This window comes from Taeniopygia guttata, chromosome 10 (assembly GCF_048771995.1).
Source record: "Taeniopygia guttata chromosome 10, bTaeGut7.mat, whole genome shotgun sequence".
NCBI classification, from domain to species: Eukaryota; Metazoa; Chordata; class Aves; order Passeriformes; family Estrildidae; genus Taeniopygia; species Taeniopygia guttata.
The window spans coordinates 11,723,923-11,746,645 of record NC_133035.1 but is presented as its reverse complement, the minus strand read 5'-3'; the positions used below and the strand labels follow the sequence as shown (position 1 = coordinate 11,746,645).

General features: G+C 40.3%; 1 protein-coding gene across 5 annotated transcripts in view; it reads right to left on the bottom strand.

Moving 5' to 3' along the window:
• Positions 1-22,723, bottom strand: part of ADAMTSL3 (ADAMTS like 3) — a 170,750-nt gene that overhangs the window by 6,793 nt on the left and 141,234 nt on the right. For all 5 annotated transcript variants that reach the window (XM_072934075.1, XM_072934074.1, XM_072934076.1 and 2 more), the window contains 7 exons: positions 19,219-20,299; positions 17,045-17,172; positions 16,544-16,672; positions 5,446-5,628; positions 3,326-3,445; positions 2,471-2,683; positions 29-212 (listed from right to left, as the gene is read on the bottom strand). In XM_072934075.1, coding sequence (XP_072790176.1) covers positions 29-212; positions 2,471-2,683; positions 3,326-3,445; positions 5,446-5,628; positions 16,544-16,672; positions 17,045-17,172; positions 19,219-20,299 — 2,038 coding nt within the window. The remainder of the gene's footprint in view (positions 1-28; positions 213-2,470; positions 2,684-3,325; positions 3,446-5,445; positions 5,629-16,543; positions 16,673-17,044; positions 17,173-19,218; positions 20,300-22,723) is intronic.

Below are 22,723 nucleotides of genomic sequence, written 5' to 3'. Positions count from 1 at the left end.
CATGGAAATGGAGCAGAAGGGAGTTTACCTGGGAGGGCAGTCCTCTCTGTTGCAGGGCTGGTAAACAATCCCTGGCTTTTGCAGCTCTCTGCATTGGGACTCATTTACTTTCTGTTTCTCTGTGTTCGTGCACTGCAGGCTCCTGGAGCGGGTTCCTGAATGCCCACAGGTGGCAGAGCAAGGACTCCACTCAGCATATTCCCAGGTGTAACCTAAGAAATACAATTGGAAGCAGTGTGAGAGAGGTACATTGGAACTGTGTCACGTTTTGATTGATTTGGCAGCAGGCTCTGTAGGCTGGACAGACATCCTCTGTAGAAAAGCAAATATTTCAGCACTGTGCAAAAGGGACCATGGGCCAAAGTAGAATTTAGTTCTGCTCAGCTTCCCCTCAAGTTCAGCCCTTACCTATGAGCATGAAGCCCTCTAGAAGGCAAGTGAGATCAGCACATGAAGGGCAGAACCTGGCTCACAGCAGGAACTGATGAGCTTCCTTTAAAACTTTCATAACGTTTTTATACAATGAGCATTAAAAAGAGGAAATTGTAAATCAGGCTCTCTAGGTTTCCTGCTGTTCTACAGCAAGTTTGTCCTGAACAAAACTCATCTTACTCCAGACACCTCACATAATTTTAGGATTTAAGAAAGTCCTGTACTAAACTACAGAGAAGTATTTAATGTAAAAATAATTTGCCACTGAGGCATCTGGCAAGATGAAAAAGGAATTTGTTCTAAAGAGCGTTTTATATTAAAAACCGATCACCTCTAACAATTACTACCTTTATATTTAGTCAAAATTCCACACTTACTCCTTCCTCCACAATTTTTTTTGACACTTGGTAAAAGATGAAGTACTATGCAATGTTGACAGATTTTTATGTGATCACAGAAGGAGTCAGGTTTTTCTATAATAACCAAGAATAATTGATAGCTACCAGCTGTGTCCACAGACTCACTCTTGCAGCACATAATGAATTCTTTAACTTATTGTTTTTCAATGTTTCCTTATTACTTCTGGGTTTCTTAAAATAATACAAAAGGGCCTTTTTCAAAGTAGAAATAGTTAAATTTACTGACTGCAGCTATGATGGAGAGACTGTATTGTTTATTTAACTAGGATGACACTGCTCAGAAGCGCCCTCAAAATGCCTACTGTGCAAAAACCACCAAGGGGGGTGTTACAGCCTCACAAATGCAGGGGTATGGCAGTGATGAAACATTTACTGAGGTGTCAATCACAGTTAAAGCTCAGAACTAGAAAATGGAATCACCCCAAAATACTGCCCAACCTGACTGGAGAGGGCAACCAAAAGAAGTCCAGCTGAAGACTGCAGGTGGACAGTTCAATAACTGGCAGAAATTCTAACTATAATGAGATAATTAGGATCTAGGGCTGGACCTAGTTTTTGAAAAATTCTATTAGGGTATTTTTTGATTTACATTTGATTTTTAAAGTAAATGCTTTGATCATAGATGTCTCAGTAAGATTCCTTTGCAAATGTAACTTCCTTCATAACCTCAGGCACTCCAGAGCCCTCCTCATCCATGAACAGTCCCCGAGAACATCCTCATACAGAGCACAGGGGAACTGATCCTACTGCTTGAGTCCCTTACAGATCAGTCATAAGCCAAATCAAACTGATATGTGAAGAGATAAAACGTATAGAAAAGCTTACAGTGCCAACAGATGCTTGTTTTTAAATCTGAATTCCTAATTATAATTTGGTTATAATTACGAATTATAGAAAATGAGGGCATAAATCTTTTCTAAACACTTAAAATGTTTAAAACTTGACAAAATGTTTGCAGAAACAGCTGATTGTCTTGCTAGTGCAAGGCACTTTTAAAATTCATCAATTTTGAAATTCAGTTGCACATTTTTATAACCCACTGATACAAACGTGGGTTTATGTGGCTGCATTATGCTGGGGAACCTTACAAGACATTCTTGAGAATTTCACATGGAAATCTTTGAGTGTGCAGCGTGCTCTAGTATATTGATGTGATTAAGGGTGTCTGCTGTAAGATCACTACCATATTAATTGTGATGGTCCTGGAATATGACAATTACATTATTTTTATTATGATGAAGATATTTCCAAAGATAACTTTGAAGTCAGTTTTGTTTCAGTTTGGAGGGCTACCATGGAGAAGTTTGTTGAAGGGGAAGTTGATAAAACCTGTCTGATTTAAAACTCTTTAAGCAGAAAGGCACATTCTCTCAGCTTCTCAGATACACAGACAAGCAGTAAGAACCCCCACAGGATATTTGGATACACATTAATTACCATATCCAACTGTGAGTATGGGCATTGTCTACTGGCTGAAATAAGACCATTCCCATATGTGAAGCTATGTTTTTCTGAATTAATTTCAACACAGAAAAGAAGGTTAGTTATCAGGAAAGTCTTTACAGAGCAAAAGAAGATATTTTAAAATTCAAGAATTTGTCATATAATTTTCAACAAACCTTCCTTCTTGACATTTACCCAAACTGACATTAGTTTTGCACTAGCTGAAGTCCGACATTGGAATTGTCCAGCAAATTGACCAGAGTTGGTGTTCACCTCTAGGATACGACCCCCAACCAGGGTTCTGTATTCCAAGGTCTGAACTTCTTCAATTGGTCTGTGTCCAAAGAGCCACTGGACTGTATTCCTGTGACTGGGCAGCACTGGGCAACCTAAAAATCAACAGCATTTTAGCAGGTTTTTCTCAACACATCGAAACGTTTGTGAACAAGTATGTACAAGTGTGATTCTACATAAAGGACATTACCATCCTAAATAAAAACAAGAATATGGATAAATCCACTGAGGTCCAAGCTAGGGCCCAAAATCCTGACTGGCCCTTGAGGGGTATGAGCTCTGTAAGCTGATGTGTACTAACCACACTTCTCCATCCTTTCCCTTTCAATAAGTTCTTATAAACTTAACTTCTACAGGAACAAAGTGGAAGGGGGGAGCAATGATTTAAATTGAACAAAGATTTAATCCCCGACTCTACCATATGCAAATAGGTATGCAATTAAAGACTTTCTATCTGTTTGGGAAAGGAGCCATAAACACATTAAATGAAATTGCTGCATTTTCACTGCACAGGGCACGGGCAGGGATGGAAACAAAGGCATTCATTTAGGCAGGAAAAAACACAAAGCCCAGCTGAATCCCTTCCATTTTTTCAAGTGAAGCTCAAAGAGTAATTGCATGGCTTTAGTGACAGGGTGATTCACTTCACAACTGCACCCACTTTTTTCCATGGGGCTCCCTCTATTTTAATAAAATAAATAAATAATAATAATAAAAGAGCAGAAAAGACAACACACCTATCCTTAGTGTATCGCCAGGTGCCACACTGACATTTGTACCGGTCCCAGATGCCATCAGGACACGCTTTCTTCTGCTTCCCTTCAATAATTGAGTGTTATTCTCTGTAAGTCTTTGTTCTGGAACACAGTGCATAAGATCTCTTCTGAACATGAATTAAATCACGATGCCAAAAAACATTTCACATCAAAATATGCAGCATGCTAGTTATGAAGCAGAAAGATAATAGCAGTTTGGAATTCTTTAGGATCAACTTAATTTATACAGTTAAATTATCAGTTTAAGAAATAAGCTACATGTGTACAGGGAAACAGAAATTATTTATGTTTATGCAACTTTCTGAATAATTCAAGAAACCAATACATTTATTGAATTTGTTAGAAAAACAAGGCTGTAACTGTAAAAACAAAACTTAGAGGATGTATTTCCCATTTTTCATTACAACATTATTTATTATTTCATTGCATGCAGAAATTGTAAGAAAAATAATTCTCTCAGTGGAATCTGGGCAATTCCTCTGTTCCATTAGGTGGAATTATGACAAAGTGTTATAATAGAAAAAAGAACATCTTTTAAAAATCTCATTATGCATAGAGATAGCATAATGAATGCAGAGTCAAATGCCCATCACTATAGCAACTCCTCCTTTCTCTCATATGCTGGCAGAATAACTGCCAAAAATGTGGGCAATCTGTCAGAAACACACAGTTCTTACCACTTAGTCAACATTTCTGTTTCAATGAATGTACATAACATCTATGTCTCTCCTTCCAGAAGGGTTTAAATCTTTTGCTATATTCTAATTTCTCTGGGTCATTTTACATTGGCTCAAGATTTTTCCTCAGTGTGCGATTTTGGTACAAAGCCTCCTGCCTCTCTGTAAACACCAGGACAAAAAAAGTCTCCACAAAACCACAGTGAGGCCAGTTCCACAGGCAAAGGACTGGTTGCCTCGTCAGCCCTTAGGGAATTTTATTGGAAATACAGAATTTGTGCTACTGCTAGACCACCCCTGACCAGGCAAGCAAGTCCTGCAGCCAAGCCAAAAATCTGATGGGATCTTTCAGACAACACTGAGCCACGGCAATCTCTAAGTTCTGACAGCAGAAGTCCTCCCATTTCATTGCAGTCTTGCATAGCCAAAAACTTGAAGAATTTGGCCCTCTTATCCACTTCAGATTTATTTAAACTAATATCACATGACCAGGAATTGAAACAAAATTTAGACTCTTGTGAGCAATATTCCAGTCACGTCATTATAATAAAATTCCTCTCTGGAATATCCAAAGTTTTGATGTACTCCAGGAAAACTGAAACTAGGAAAGCAGCTCTACACTCATCCTCACAGAGAGGCTCCTACTGTGTCTCTAGAACCTCCTCTTCAGCCAACAGACCCAACCATGCACACCCTGCCCTAGGTGTGCATCCAAGAAAGGGATCTTTGCAGCAGGACTGGTCACAGAAAGCTGTGCTGCACTTTGCACAGCAAAGGGGTGAGACAGCTCATCTCTAGAGCTAAATAACCCAATAACTGCAGTGATTTGCAAGGCATGATTGCATTGTATGGAATTATATAATTAATCTACTTACAATAGAGGGATTTACATGGAGTTTTTTCTTTACATTTTATATTCTGGGAGTTCGGGGCTCATAATCAGAATTTTTTTCTTTTCCACTCCTCTACATTTTATTAGCCTCTATATTTTAAAAAATGAACATCAAAACCCAAAAGCAGCCTTTGCTTTCATTTTCCTGCATTTTCCTGAAGATTTTCTGAATACTCAAGCCTGCCCTATGTCTCTAGTTAGAAGCACTGGACTCACTGTAACATGACAGTGGATTTTGTTCCTTAATGTGTCAGGTGGTTTAAGTGTTGATTATTTGTTGCCTGAAAGCAAGAAGATGGAACAACCTTGAAGTCACAAGGCAAACCATCTGTACCTAGATCCACATTACAGGAAATTCAAAATAGATAACAGATCTAAAAGAGTCAGATGCAATCAAAAATTTCAGATTTCCAATAGAGCGTTAAATATGCCCCTAACTATTTTATGGTTAAACTTTGATTATAAATTGGCTGGCTTTTGTTATCAGTAGGGAATTCTCATTTAGCACTCACCAGTTATGTGGAGAACAGATGCAGCCTCAGCTTTTCCGAGAGCATTAGTTGCTCTGCAAGTGTATGTTCCTGCATCTCCATAGGAAACATTCCTCAGAAATAAAGAGCCATTCAAAACCAAGGAAGAATTGATTTGCAAAACATCCTTCTTCTTCAGCCATGTTACATTTGGTTTGGGAATGCCTTTAAAATGAAAATAATTAAAACATTTATTGTGAGAATAAGCCATAAAGTTTATGTTGCTAACTGCTACTATAGCATGCAAGAATCCTGAGTTCCTTTGTCATTTCACAGAGTGTGAAAACCTAAGTAACAACATTGCAGTAAAACAAGCAGTTTTCCCACTCACAAGAAAACCTCTTAGTTGTGACCCCTATTAATAATTCAGCAACCCACTAAAAATAAAGCTCAAAAGTTAAATACTGCAAGCCCAGCTCAAAGACAGTTTTACAGACTACTACCAGTCCTACAAAAGCAATGTGCTCACCCATCTCACTCAAAGATGTGACACCACTAAACCCAGTCAGGACCAGCTGATGGAAAGATCTGAACAGTACCTTCTCATTCAGCCTGCCTCCCACAGAAGGGAGGAAGGAAGATTGAATTTTTAATCAAAAATTAGGAAAAAAAAAATTGGGGTAACAATATTTGTCTTGAAGGAAAAAATAGATTAGAAAATACATGTGGCCAATTTATGCCAAAACACTTGTGACAACTTCTCCAAGTTGCAGATGTGATCTGTACAGCTTGTAATGCCAGAGGGTGAAGGGAAGGGAACAGAAAGAGCTATTAGTAATGAAAAGAGGGGTTCTCTTGTTAAGCAATCTTAGTTACTGTGGTACAGAAGCTAAAGGTCTATCATCATTGCTGCTATAGTGCTTGAACTCTGAGAGCCTCAGCCTTTGCAGATAACTTGCCATTTTCAATTTTAATCAATAAATTACTTTGAATGCTTATTTTTAATGAAATTATTTTTCCACTGGCACACTACCAGTGGGAAGACTTCAACTGTTTTATTTTCCCCATACACTTGCCTTTAAAAAGAGATTTTGCAAGTTGGCAAATCAGACACCTCATTGATGTGCTCTGTTGAGCTGCTGCAGCAGAAATTCTCTTTCCAAGTTCCAAAATCCTGGGGAAGCCGCTGGGTAAGTTGGCACATGTGGCACATTGAGCAGACACAGGCGTGCACAAAGGTGCAGGGGTGGGACAGGTCACAGATGAATAAAATCTTTCACCTGAACCCTTTTTTTCACTAAATTAATCGGTCAGTGCTCACTGAAGACTCCTCAAGGAGGTTCTGCTGCAGGAGCTGACCCGAATGTGGGACATTTGGAAGCTCCAGCAGGACTGAATGCTAATTCAGGCTCCTCTCCTCACAGATCATTGTGCAGTATTACTTTACAGATGATGTCTTCATGATGTGGAATGGCCTTTAGGAACAACTTTAACATTTCAATCACTGGCTTAGCACTTCCAATGCACACCTCAAGTTTTTCCTTTGCTGTAATAGGAACCAGACATATTTTTTGGAACCTGCTATTTCACTGAAGGAAAAAGCTCCCCCCGCCATTTTGTCTAGGAAGGCAGTGAAGAGAAACACTCTGGGTAATCACAGATTCTATTCTAGACAATTTAGCAGCTGTTCCATGCTTTTAAACTCATGTAGAATTGTGTTTTACTGAAAAGCTTATTAAAACAAGATCTGCAAAGTGCACAGTGGTCTGAAAACCAGGTTGTTTTTCAAGTTTCTAGAAGAAGCTTTATGCCACTTTGAAAAATCCATCTGGAATTAGGATGAGGTTTTGCTTTAAGGGTCTTTTTTCCATTTTACCCAGATTTCTGGCTAAAGTGTATAATTCTCAGACATTTTTCCTTTACAGTGTACTTTCCACAGCCACTCAGGCATATATACTTACTCTGCAGATGGGCTGAGGAGATGGTGTGAGGATCTGAGCTGTTTTACTCTAAGGTCTAGAGGTTTGCAGCCAGACTACCCTCACTGGCACCAAAACCCAGCAGGCCAATCAGAGGCAAAAAGAAGCCAGAAGCAGCGCAGCTGAGATGGGACTGAAGTAAAAAGGTTTAAAGTCAAATTCCACCAAACACAAAAACGTTTGGAATGGTTCAAATTTAAACTTTTAACCTGAGCCTCTATCAAACATCAGTGCACTATCACCTCATGATAGTCCTCCCTCTGCTCTCATGACAGCATTTAGAAGTGTAGCTCATTCCCAGGATTTAACTAAAGTCAAATATTTTTCTTCCAAACGGTTTATATCCTAGAGCTGTCCCAGAAAAATTGCCATGTCTCTATTCTTCTACCTGTGCCTCATTCAGAGACATGAAGAGCCTTTTAAAATGTGAACTGGAGTTCAGTTTGCAGAAGACATCTGCAGAATAGCTTTGCCACTCATTTTAAGTTCAAAACTGGGTATCTGTCACACACCTTAAACTCAAGTTATAGCAAATGATTCCTCTTTCTTTCTCCAAAGAGCTGTATTTGTTTCTCTTTAGGGAAAACAAGTGAGTAATACCACACACACAAGTAAATCAGACCATTACTCAAGTGAATAATGTGAGCACACAAACATAAATTGTAGGTCTGAGGAGACGTGCAGACAGAGCCCTGCACCACAGGCCAGCAGCCAGTCCAGCTGTCATGCACCAGGAATCCACCCAAGCCATCCTAGGGGTGCTGGCAGTAAGAGATAAAGAGTGTGAGGGGGAATCCATGGAAAACAAGCATTAAATAGATCACACTGAAAGCAGCACCAGTGCTTTGCACACTGCTGTTTTCCAGCAGCCGATGTTACATGGACACCCTCGGGGTGCACCCATTCAGGGGAGCTGTTAGAGCTCAAAACAGCACTGGGAATAATCACAACACCCCTGCACTGTATTTTACCCCAAACTATCAAGGAGTAAGGTTTTTATCTAGGAGTTAATTATTGTTATGTGAACTATGTGCTGAGCCCCTCTGAGCTGGCCTCTTCACAACCACTTTGAGGACCCTTTAAGATTTTGCATTTCATGGTTCCATTTCTTTTCCCACTTCAGTATTACATGGAAACCAATTCACTCTCTGAGAGTGAGACTGGGAAATATTGGACTATGTGCTTAAGGACAACTGGTATTTGTAATCAAGCTCCTTCTCTGACTTCTTCACTGGCTTTTGGTTACGTTGCCATTGACAGTATTAAGGCAAATGCTCAGACTGAGTCCTGAGCTAAGGGAAAAAAAAAAAAAAAGATTGCTTTCGAGAATTCAGGGACCTATTACAGACTGGAGTAGAGCATGAAGAGGGGAGAAGAGGGGAGAAGAGGGGAGAAGAGGGGAGAAAAGGGGAGAAGAGGGGAGAAGAGGGGAGAAGAGGGGAGAAGAGGGGAGAAGAGGGGAGAAGAGGGGAGAAGAGGGGAGAAGAGGGGAGAAGAGGGGAGAAGAGGGGAGGACTGAGCAGCCAGGACACAGCTCTATGCCAGAATTCAGGGCCCTCTAAGCCTGCCTTTCAGAGGAACCCAAAACTGGAGGGCAAAATGTGATAATAAGCTTTCAGAGTTGGGCATCCAGAGAGACACAGTAAAGAAACCACTCAGAAGAAAGGCTGATATCTCCTAATAGACACCCTAGAAAAAGATTAAAGAAATAAAGCTGAAGAAAAAGACATCCCTATAGTCCAGCTCTTTCACATTCTTGGGCAAAGCTGTACATGTATTTCAAGCTCTTCTGGACAGGCTCACATTATCTGTATGTTGCTTTTGCCAGTGAAAAATCCTTTTCTGCTGTTCGTCTCATGAGAGACAGAGTTCTTGTTTATATTTTCATTTCTGGAATTCCTATCAGGAGAAACTCCTGCTGTTAGAGGACACTTAGAAAAACTAGTTTTAGGTGTGCACTTATTTTTTTGCTTAGGAGTACCTTGCACAAAACTCCATCTCATAGCCCATCACAGCCCCAGCATGCAGCCATCATTAGCACATTTTAGGTGCAAAACCTTCCATTGTGCAGATTTTCAGTGCTTCTCCTATAGAAATTAGACTCCATATTTACTGCTCCTAAGATAAGGTTTCCCTTCCCTACTGGCATGCAGCACTGCACACTGAGCTGAGTCTCAGCTAGGAACTCTTGGGAAAGAGCAGGCAAAGCACACAATTCCCTCGTTCCTCTTGTGACAAGGCTCTTCCAGTTGCACTGTGAAAAGCATCCATTTTCCTACACAGGAACTGCAGGACAGAGTTCAAGCATACCATCAAAACCAAGAAAAAGTTCAATTTTTTTCCTAGTAGGCAAGTAGTCAAGGCCTAAAACCTCTGTTTTACCCTTTTGAACTCATGTAAATAAAATCCTAAGTGTTTTAAGCAGTTTTCTCATTCAAGTAGAAACAAAACTAAGCAAAAGTAAGCCAAAACCAAGTTGTTCCTTTTTTGTTCTCCCTTTCCCTTAAAGGAGCTGAAAATACTCAAGCTTTGGGATATATTTGTAGAACTTAATGGAGGATTTTGTCCTGTGCACAAGGTTGAATTTTACTGCAGATGCTTGACTCTCGCTTACTCAAAGATTGATTTACACAGTACTTTAAATAAACAAAAATAACTTCCACTCTGTCTTCAGGAGCCTTTTTTCATTACAGAATTGTAGCAAGAACACTTACAAGCCAAATAATTCCTGGTTTGATCCCCAGAGAGTACCAAAAGAGGAAGGAGGAAGAGGGAAGAGATCGCCTGTAGCCACCTTTGTTTCCTTCCTACCCCATCTCCACACAGATGCAGCTTGAGGATGAGCCCAAAGACTCAACTCCCCCAAACTGCCAAAGGCTCAGAATCCCCGAGTGCAGTAAAGATCCCAAATGGGATTCAAATGGGAGATCTTTCACTGGATCCAGAGAGTAGCAGAATCAAACAATTATATCCTACAGCTCCAAGTCAGGAAATCACTTAGGCATGAGACTAAATCCATCTCTATCAGGGAATACAATTAAACACATACTTAAAATTCAGGATGGCTGTAATTGTCCTTCACGAACAAAGATGCATTCCATGAACTCAGGCCCTCTTAGTCTTAGAAAAACCTTGAAAATGCAAATCTTACTCTTGCAACGGATCTAAATCCTCTTTAAAATTTCTTCTATAGACCTAAGTGGCTATAAAACTTTAAAATTAGTTTAATCTATTTTTCTGACCTCAAACACAGGTTATTTTCCACTAGCACTGGAGCAGCTCTACAATACTCAATGTTCCATGAAAAAAGTCATTTTCCACCATGAGTGGCCCTGGGACAGCAAATGTTATGGAAAAAAACTCTAGCTCCGGATGGGACTGCAAAACACATGTTTAAAAAAAGAGAAAAAAAGGAATCTGCACTATAGGGTGCCCTTAAAATATTCAGTGTTCAAAAACAAATTTCCTCCAACCTTGAAAGCCCTGTGAAACATTACACACCATAAAAACTTTGGCCTACTAACTACCTGCTCTAAAACACTGGATACGTCTTCAGAAATTTCCCCCCCAGCTATGTAGAATCTCATAAAGTATTCTGAGTTTCCCATTCAAGAGCAAGGCAGAACTGTGCTGGCACAAAGTCCATTTTGCTGCACTTCACTAGAACTTTACCTTATTTCAGAGGCTAAATTTGCATGTCTACTTTCAGAGGAAACAATTCCTGGTCAGCTACCCACACAATGAATGTCACCTGATTATTATTTACCTTACACCCACTAACACCTCCAGTGCACCGAGTGTAACTCACACAGCAATCGCTTCCTCTGCTACACCTTCCTATTTTCTCCAGCAGAATTCTCAAACTGCCTTTATATTCCTCTGAGTTATGCTTGGGCAATCAATTTCCAGTGAACCCTAAAAAGCCTAAACCTGCTGCTACTGAAATTACCTGCATGAATCTTGCCAGCTTCACCAGAATAACCCAGCGTGGGACATTTTGCACTCGGTGTTATCCCCAGCCTGCCCTCACACTGCCCCTTCTCTGGCAATCTTCCAAAGCCTTACCTCTCCTGCTTCCCACCAGCCATGCAGCAGCCCCTCTTCCTAGGTGGTAGCAGCATCTGGCAGGATTTAGGTATTCTTACCAACATCTGGTGACCTCCTTAGACGGGTTCCCAAAGCAAGACCCCTTCCCACCCCACTCTCGCCACAGCTCTGTCGGGTTCTGTTTAGCTCTCTGGCTGTCAAAGAGAACTTAATCTTTTTTCCAGCTGTAGAAGTTTAAGGCTAATATTTTTCAAAATCAGGCATTTAAAATAAGGCAACTCTATTTAGCAACTTGCTAGAGTGAATTCTGCAGTGAACCCCCAACAAAGACTCAGCTGGTGTGCATTAGGGCACTTCCACAACCCAGCACTGTTAGCAGAGACTGGTTTACCCTACTGGTGTAATTATATAATTATACTTTCACTTCACTTAATAACAGTGTTGCATCACCAGGAATCCCACTTTATCATCAGACATTCAACTTCATAAAGTAGATACATACACATGGACTTCAAAAATATAATTTTATCAGAAATCAAAGCACTATACAAGAACTGCTATCCTTAGTTAGACCTGAAGTCCACGTAACTCTGCACTTGCTGTCTAACAATGGGCACCTAGGCATGTGTAGGCAGAGTACAAAAATCATGACACTTATTGAATAACCCTTCCTCAACATACCTTCCAGGACCAGAAGTAGCCTTTAGATCATGCCTGGTTTCCTCTACTGCTCTTCTCTCTACCTCTTCCAGCTCTGCTATATCATTTTTGAGATTAGGTCAGCAAGTTGCAAACAGGATTCACCACAGCTTTAAAGAATGGCTAATTTATATTTTCTGTTATTTCATCCATTCCTCTGCCATTAGTTTTGGTTTGGGTAGCACCCAGCAAGCGTGCTGGTGTCCCATGGAGCTGAGAACCATCCCTGCACAGACCTTTCTCTGACTGTCAGACCTTCAGGCACAGCCACGTGCACTTGTCTGCCTTTAGGCTTATTTGTTCTATATGTACATTTATTCTGCAAATATCAACTTTGAACGTCCTTAAAATCCATCTAGATTTTAAATGTTACTTGGGCATCTAGCTTTTAAATGTTACATTCTGCTGCAACTCTATGCAGGGATTTTTAGATACAATAGCCTTTATAGATCTCTATTCTTCATAATTTTAGTCAACTAAGTGATCACATTCCTTCCAAGAACTTTTATGAAAATATTGAGCATTAAAGATACCAAAGCAGCCTTTGGGGCATGCTACTCTCTCTTCACTGTAAATTTAACCACTTGTTCCTCTCAGTCATTTAAGCAAGTGCTAACCACTGAGGCAATCTCTTCCTTTACATAATTAGAACTTGTTAAACTTTGTTAAGGCAACTTCTCAACAGCTTTTTGCAAACTGAGATAGGAAGTATTTGAACTTTTACCTTCCTCTAACACAATCCATCTTAACCCTTCCTGGATTAGGAATTTAAAGGAAATTTATTTTCAAATCAGCAAAACTGTGAGAGAAAAAAAACATCAGTGCTGTAAACAATTTCAATTTATGGATTTTGTTTCACCTCCCCGATGCTCTATCTGCCTCAGAAAGTAGTGGAAGGCCTCAGGAATGTGTTCTTATAGAGACCTGGCAGGCACCAATGTCCCAAAAGACACCCAATGTGTGTTTGGATGAGGGCTGCTTTGGACTATGCAGTCAGTCTTGCCTGGACCCTCAGCCATACCACCCATAATACTGGCAAAGTCCCCAGGCACACCCTTCAGTTTAGTTACATCCTAAGGGATTCAGTTTTCAGGTTCCCAGGCTCTACCAGACACAAAGCAAAGCACAATTACGCTTTTGAACATCTTTCAGTCCTTCCTGCTTAAGACTGATCCCAACAAAAATGCTAATGAAGATGCACTTACTGTAAAAAGCATAGCAGCAAAAGATTTTCCTTCTATTATACTAATTATAAATACTGTCATTCCTTCCTCATAAAATAAATTTGCACACATTCCTTTAAGCTTTTGAAATCTATTATCAATATCCTTTAGAACATACAAAAAAAACTAAAAGAAAGGAGGAGCCAAAATCCTATTAAATTTTTGTATTTCTTCACTGTTGTCTTCTAAAGGGGTTAAGCACAGAAGACAAAGAACAGCATCACAGTTACATTTGGAATAGCGTGGGTAAATGAAGCAGCAGATGGAAAAATCAAGATCTTGATTTTTCTGGACCTGTTTCAAGTTCCAACACTGACAGCAAGTAGTTGGTCCACCTTTGTGAAAACTCTGTGCAAAAAGATACAAGAGGCTTTGTGTATTTATCACAAATTTTTATCAGTATGTTATTATTAGAGAGCCAAAATGTATTCATAGGAATGCAGAATTTGGATGAAGGTGCAGATTCTACTTTTCAAGGCCTGTGTGCCAAGGTATTTCAGAGCTGCAAAGAGAAGTGTAAACAAGCTCAGCTCCGCGTGTGCCACTTCCCTGCTCTCACCAGCAAGCGGCAGGCAACGCACATTTTATTCATATTTCCACTCTTCCCTCTATTCTGCTTCAACTTTGAACTTTCAAAGTTTTTACAATAAATGGAGTCTGACAGTTTTAGTTTATTTTAGCAATGATCACAAGACTTTTTTTCTGCAAATACAATAAATGTTATCCAAGAGCAATTTGGAGTAATCAGTATTGATATTTATACCATGTGTGTTGATTGAAAAGCCTTGGCTGTGAGAATGGAATATGAATCTATCCAGAATATATTAATATCTTCTAACATATGCTCGTGTGGGAACTATAAAAGTGAATTTATTATAATTAGTGGAAAAAATAGTCTTGTTATGAACTAAAAAGAGAAAAGAAAGAGAAACCATCAGTTTGTACAGTTCAGCTAACTAGCTAACTTTTCTTATTCTGTTCTTTTATGCTCTTCTGTTCACTAGGACACACTGATCTTCAAGAATTCAAAAAGCTTTTTTCAATTCAATATGATTTTTGGAGTATGAGAGAAAGGCTTTTAAAAGGATAAAAGAACCAAATTAGCAACAATTAAAAAGGAAAAAAATAACTTGCACCCAAAAGGCTAATGCTGCAGAAAAGGTTAAAGTTTATATCTTCAATAGGTAAATTTCTTTGCAGAAGAAACTATGGATTGAACAACTCTAAAAATGTTCTTTAGGTTGTTCATTCTACAGTAAAAAACCCTCAGAGGTCACTGCAGCCAAGAAATTTAAAATTAATAATTCTACTACTGACATGGCACTAATATTCTTCACACACACAGACACTTTATTCATTAGATGGTTCTTCTTGTGGAGAACTATTCTGGGGGCTAGCAGGAGTCCCAAAGCCCAGATGTGACACCAGTGAGAAATCTGCATGAGTAATGTCTGTGTAGAGGGATCCTGGATAAACTCCTGGCAGAACATGGAGAACAGCTCCATGGAGAACATGGAGAAAGGCTCATCAGTGATGTTTCACTCAGTGAAACTCCAGGACAAACACATCCTCTGCAGAGCAGTCAGGAGGAAGGGCAGCGGGGAAGAGGTGCTGCAGATCCAGCCAAGGTCTCCCTGACTCTACAAGAAGGGCTCTCTTATCATTATTTTGCAGGTCTGATCATTCATATCATCTTTTATCAGCATTCACAATGAAATTCTCATTCTCCTACACTGCAAATGGACACACAAACGTATCAGCATAAGGTGTTATTAAATTCAATCTTCTGAAGTCAGTGGTTTATTACTTTCCATCAAGGAAAGAAGAACAGGAAAACTCTGCTTACATCATTGCAAAAGTTTTTCTCCTTCCAGACTTAGTGACATTTTAAGACATGCAAGCTCTATTTTATTCACAAAGAGTAATACTTACTTCCTTGGCAGTGACAGGAAATAAAGCAATTAGATAAATCATTTTCTAAGTCAACACTGGTGTCTCAGCATAACTAAAGTTTGGCTCACCAATATATACAATTCTAAAGCATTTGGAAATCTACATTCCCATGTGAAAATATTAATTTATATTTAAATTGCTAACTGCTTACCCATCCTAACAATATTAATATTAACAGTGTGACATGAACTCTCTGCTGAATTTGAGATGTAGGTCAGTTATACACGGAGTTGCCAAACTATAGTTGGAAAATATTACTTCATCAAAGAATTAGCCTTGGTACAATGGTGAATAGCAGAGCCACATGTCCTAATATATGTCAGCCTGGCGCCACTATTGTATGCAGAGCTATTTGCATATATATATTTCTATCACTACCCTGGTTCAGTATCAACACCCTCTGATATGCATTTCCCAGCACATAAATGTGAGCAGCATTTATGTGGCTGCTCTGAGCTCGTTCTTTGCACTCACTTGCAATGTTCGTGGTTATTTGCAGTTTCACACATCATCTTCACAAAAGGCTGAGCTCAGCTTATTAAATGTTTGACAGAATATTGCTGCTGTGACTGAAACACTACACTTCAAACTTCACAGATAGCAATGGTAAGACTAAAAAGAAAATAGGTACCTTTCCAGCACAGGGTTAGAAAATAAAATGAAGCAGTGAACTGCTTAATGCATGTTAATTCTGATTAATATTATTCTTCCTCCACAGATGTTGAGCTAGAAAATATCTGTATTCTCTCATAGCTCGGCACTTTCCTTTGTTTCCTCACTGCAGCTGCAGATTGATGGATCTAAAAGGTGAGTTTATTTCACCATCAGGTTTAAAGTTCTATTAGGCCACGGCTGGAGATTTCATTTTCAGTTTTAACAATAGTCTAGACAGATGTGCATCTCCAACAGGGATAAGGAAAGTTCTTTGATGAGCAAGTCAGCTGGCTATGCTCGCTATTGCAGCAAGATAGCCCCGCACTTCGGCGGGCTTCAAGCTCTGTAGTGGAGCCCTAGACCACTTCTTGGAAAGAAAGCCCATTTTAGGGAAAGCCTGAACGTACAGATGTGTATGTAAATTGAAGTGACAGGCAGAAAATAAATAGGACTGGTGTGGGTGACATGGCTAATAAAAACACAAATGATCTATGATTTTCAAGCTTCAATGGTAATTTATTTTAATATATAAGGTAAATTTCTGATTCCAACATTAAAAGCAACGTCAGTGCAGTTATTACTTACCTTTCACTGGACATTCAATCAAAATATTTGCTCCAGTTCTTGCCACGATTGTACTTCCAACGACTGTCGAGAAACTGCTGGCTTCCAGATTTGTCATATTTAACACAGAGGAGAAGATGACAGGAACCTCTTTGAAATTAAAGGGATAGTAAGTTTCAAAAGCTTTATTTAACTTCTAAACATAGATCCTGTGTTTAAATTCATCATGTTTGGAATAGAATTCAGTCTGCAAAGCAGCAGCCAGAAAAGACAGGTGGGACAGATATAGGCAGACTATGTTCACACCTGCTGTGGTTTTAGAGCAGTTAGACCATCTTACTGCTGCCTATTAAATCAGGTAGCGTTTCATGGGCTGCCAATAAAAGCAACTATTTCATATTCCAGTGGGTATGGGTGTTTATATGCATATATTTATACATATATGTCTATGTGCATGTATATATACGTGTGTGTGTGTGTGTGTGTGTAAAAGCCTGGTTTTGTGAAATGTCACTGTTTTACCTGCACGCAATAGCAGTGATGTTTCCATGTCAAAACCAGAGTCATTAACAACCAGGCATCCATAGGTACCAAGTTCCTTTTGAGTAGGATTCCGAATCTGCACTTTTCCAGTGGTCTCCAGGATCACCCTGCACAATAACCAAGGAAATACAAGGGTTACTACCCTGGGACAAACCCAGCTGAATCCCCTTGCAAGAGTTACAGACAGAGCAGCAAAGCTCATTTTTAGGAGTTTGCAGATATAGAGCAGCAGAGGCAGCCAGAGCTCTGCCTCCTCTCTGGTGGCAGAAGGGGAGTGCTCAGGGATGCACACAGGGAGGATTGTTCAGATCTCCTCCTACAAGGCTGTGTCCCACTTGCAGCCCTTGGAAGGGCAGTGCATTTGCTACCACAAACCAAGATCCCCTGGGCACAAAAGTGTGAATAAATCAGAATACCACAATTAAAACTATTAGGTTTGGCAAGAAATCGATCCCTCCAGAGCAAGCTTGGTTTTCAGCAGGATTGGGGAATTCACAAATCTATAGCCTGATCTACTTTCAAATTAGTATGGGGCTGGGGTTGTTGGGGCTTTTTAAAAATATCATCATTGAAGCTAAAGTCTTCCACCAAAACCTCACAGGTGTCTTGAATACCTTGCCTGTCCTTTGAGGAGGATCACAGCCTGGGGAAGAGGCTGAAAATGACAACTTTTCTCCTCTGTTACCTTTCTCAGCACTAAGTTACGTGACTTGCCACACATGACTCAGCACATCCCAAAAACCTGCAGTTGGTGTTTTCCCACACTGAGTACATTTACACAATAGATTAACAAAAAAAAAAAAAAAAAACTTAAAAATACTTGTGTCTCAACAAAATAAGCCACCACATGCATGGCTCAAGTACATCCTTCTTTACAAACCTGACATATAAAGACCATTTACCTCCTCACACTCTTTCAGATGCAATGCTATTAACATCCCTTTGGGTCCACACACATATATGTAAATTTACATATAAGAAACCTTACTGGGAAAATAATTATCCTATTTTGCTAATATATTTTGCTAATATATGCCTTAAGTGCAAGAATATCAGTCTGGGCTAAAATTAGGAAGCAAGCATATTTGTGAATAAATAAAACACCATCATGCCCACAAAAATTGAAGTATCATTTGCCACAAATTAATGGAAAATTATGCACATTTCACAAAATAAACATAACTGTTGGGAGCAACATGGTTCCAAAAACATTTTCACTTTTTAAATTGCTTAGTTTGGGTGTCTTTGCTTTAATTGATAGCCCTGAAGAAGTGTATTTTTCTTGGCAGTGCATTTAATCAGTTAAATATATTGAGAAATATCCAACAGCACCTTTATCGTTTCAGAACCAGATTTTTTCATTACTCAAGAGCTAGCTGTAATTCCAAGAGGCTCACACACGAAGTTAATGTTAATATTACCAGGTGAGCTTCTAATTTATCAGCACTGAAGTAGAAGTATTTGCTCAGTCTTGAGCAAATATCTGATTGTAACAGCTTATCTTGCAGTACTCATTTGTCAGCTCTCAAATGTGATGGTTAAACAGGTTCTTTATTATTCTGAATTTCACTGTTCTCAACAGAAATATTTTAAAGTATTGAAAAACATCCTCACATTTTTCTTTTTCAATTGAAGTTATGCAGCTCCAGTAATACCTAAATAGTGTGTTGAAGAATGGTGAGGGTACCATTGATATTTCCCTTCTTAAAATGAGTAAGAGCTAAGACTTCTTTTCATCTATACCAGGGCAGATGTTTTTAATGTGTTCCCACTGTATTTAGTATCTGAATGAATCCAATAGCCTCTCTAATTTGAGGGTTTATCTGCTCTTTTTCTGACACAGCTGAAATGATTAAAGCAGATCAAAAAATGCAGCCAGGACATCTAAAACACTTCACCTTATAAAAATAGTAAATCATCCTATGTAGTATCCTGGAAATGGCCAAACACTTGGATGTCAGTAAAGCCAAACAATGTGACGACACTTGAAAGAATAAGAATAAATTACTTAAATAGAAAGATGGAAGGCCCAATGGCCATGCTTATCTCATTTTTACAACAGTATGTTCTAATATTGCACAGCAGGGTGGATTTTTTCCGTCTACAGCGACATAATAAGTCATTCAAAAGTAAAAGAGAAACTATTTACTTACTTTGCAGAGGCTTTTAATGTCTCGCCATCTTTTGTCCAAGTATATTTCACTTCACTCATACCAGCTGTTTCACACAGTAGATTGACAGCATGAGTATTCTTGGTCAGAAAAACTGTATTTCCGATTCGTACAGTTACTGTTTTGTTGAAGGAAACTTGAGGAATTTCCTTTTGCCTGATAATAACTGGAACCTTCTGGTCAAACATTAACTTATCAACCGTTTTAGAGCTGAAACGTTCGGATTCGTTTGGAGATTTGCTTTGGAGTTTCGAGGAAACTTTCTCATCCTGGGCCCCCTTCCATTTTTCAGCAGCTGGTTGTGGATGCCTGGATAATTCAGCAATCAAGTGGTAGATGAGCTGGGAGGCCAGGTCATCGCTGACTTCTCCAGTCTCGATGAGCTGGCTCATGTTCCTCATGAGCTCCTCGAACTGCGCGGTGTCCATGCTGTAGGCGCCCTGGAGAGCTGCAGCCTCCAGGCGCTTGTTCCTGAACTCTCGAGAGCTGAAATCTTCTGCTGAATTACCTCCAAAGCTGCCACGGCTCAGCAGGAATGGCTGGTCGTTGACTTGCCTGTCACCCAGGTAGAGCTCGTTCTTCTTGCTCCACATTTGCCACATTTTGCTCATCTTGTGCCATTTGGCCCCGAGGCTGTTGGCCTCGTTGTGATCGGGGTCGCTGGTCTCGCTGGGCTGCTTTCGGGGCGGGGGGGGCTCGATGAGCCTGTTGTCAGTCCCGATGAGTTTGAGCACAAAGGTTTCGTGCACAGAGCCTGCGATGCACCGGTACACACCGATATCCCCGGCTTCCAGACAGTGGATTTTCAGTGAGCCTGACTTAGTGATGCCAAGCCTTTTGGAGTTCTGTAGGTGCTGTCCATCTTTCTCCCAGCGGATAAGGGACTTCTGGAACCTTCGCACGGGGCACTTAATTACCACAGATGTTTTTGGGAGTAAGTAGGCTCGGCTTCCTATGGTAAAATTAATGCGCTTCTCTGGCCGTGTCTGAATATAGACTCGGTGAATGCTGACAATCTGAGGTCCATGGGCAGAAAACTTCCCTGGGAGCTTGGGCTTGATCTCTGCAAGAAAACAACATATTGGAAAGCATCTAGTCATTGGCAGTCATGCTTACAAAATCTGCTTTTCACAGAATTCTTGAAAGAGCTTTTCCTGACTTTGTTCAAGTCAGACTGCAACACACAGAGCTTTTATCTGAGTCACAAAAATGCAAAAAATATGAACAACATGAAACCATAACATTCCCTTGCTTTGGCCAAGAATTCTATTGCTTCTTCCCCAAATCTCCTAACAATAAAAGGATACATGCAACATATACCTATGTGAAGGACTTGATAGTGCATACATATATGAAAGGATATGTACAGATACTATATATTACTCCATATATATGTTCATATTCTAGTTACACTTCCTACTTCTGCCTCAGAAAGATGGAAATGAAGAAACTGAATTAAAAAATGTGAACACATTATCACTTTCCCCACATTTGAGCACTGTTGAGTGCAGAATGACCTAAATAAAACAAAATCTATCCAAAATGTAAGGCTCCCCTTGACTCTTATTTAAAATGTTGGCTGGCTGTGCTGGTTGCTTGAGTCAAGCCAAGCTGATAGCAGCGCAGGAGGTGAAAGAAACAGTCAGTGAAGACACAGTACATGAAACAGGCAAAACCACCCTGTAATCACAGGCTCAGGGTAATTCATTAGGGTTGAAAGATGAGTTGATGACAGTGTTGTGCCAAGAAAGTAGGGAGGGAAGAGAAATAAGGCAGAATTTGAGAGGTTGAATATAGTGATCAGATGAATTACAAAAGCAAGCAATAACAACATAAAGCTTCTTGCAGGCTGGGTATAGAGACACTGGATATTATGAAGCTCCTCTTGCTTGGAACTGCAGGCACCTGAATGCTGGAAAGTTTCTAGGGAGCTGCCTGGATGAGCAGCACCAGGGGCAGGTTTCCCAGCAGGCTGGGGAGGCACAGGGGGATGCAGTGGTTCGGCACTACCAGAGGCACAGGGGACTGCAAGCGTTTGGATGCCACTGTGCTGGCACTGCAGTGGTTGGGATGCTGTTATGATGGCACTGCAGTGGTTGGGATGCCGCTGTGCTGGCACTGCAGTGGTGGCACTGCAGTGGTTGGGATGCTGCTATGCTGGCACTGCCGTGGTTGGGATGCTGCTGTGCTGGCACTGCAGTGGTTGGGATGCTGCTGTGCTGGCACTGCAGTGGTTGGGATGCTGCTATGCTGGCACTGCAGTGGTTGGGATGCTGCTATGATGGCACTGTAGTGGTTGGGACGCTGCTGTGCCTGCACTGCAGTGGTTGGGATGCTGCTATGCTGGCAGTGCCGTGCCCACTTTGATCCGCAGAACGGGTCCAGCTGAGAGCAGCGGGCAGGGAGAACAAAGTGCTGCAGGAGCACCCCTGAGCCAGCTCGAATGGGCCGCGTGGGAAGAGTCTGGAAATGATGGTGCTGGTGCTAGAAAACAGCCCGGTTGTGTTTGGTGACCCAGTGCTTTGGTATGTGACACAGACAAAACTCAGAGCCCGCAGAAGGAGCCGATGAGCCAGGAAATGGACACACAGATCACAGCACTTCTCAGCTCATCTGAACCTGAAATCAGTACTGCTTTTCCACCTGGGAGGTACTGAAATAAAAAGATAACTACACTGATGGCACAGAAATGATACACGAAAAGTTGCATATGCATGTGCTCCGAATACGCTGTGAAGAAATGGGTGAAAAGCGAAATGCTTCGAGCATTCAATAAGTGTGTACACTATAGGAACTACACCCTGGAGTGCGTTCTTATGCTTATAAAACAAAATGGTTATTTTCAATGTTTTGGGTAATGAATTCAGACCTGTGGGGATATCATGGTTTCATAATTACACAGCTTTTAAATAGGCATTTGTTATCCAGATACAAGGTTCCCTCAACCATTTCACATGGTACAACAATTAAATTGTTTTAGGCACTCAGTTTACTAAAATTATTAAAGTAGCATCCTGGTTTTAATAAATTATTGCGCCCCAAATATTTATTTTCAGGGAAGCGTTCCAGTATTAAATCTTCCATTTCCAAAATCCAATTTACAGACACAGTAAGTGTAACTTTAAACACACAAATTAAAATACTTCAGGCTGTGGTCTGTTTACACTAGTTATTCCAACTTCGAATTAAACCCAGTGCATACTTATAAATATGTTAACAAGTCTCATCCATTTCATTTCTTTAAAAAGGACAGACCACTAACTCTCATTAGCAGCTCAACACTAAAGGGTGTGTGTGTTTTTACTGCTGGCTGGTGAGCAAGGCTGAGAGTGAAACAAAGTTCAGAGTTGTGGATGGCAGGCCATATAAATATATAAGGTCATATGAATGTATGAGGCCACATAACTTTGCATTCTCTAGGTCCTTACTGTCATTCAATCTTGCAGCTGCTGAGGTAATGGACTGTTTGGGAGGGTAAAGGTAAATC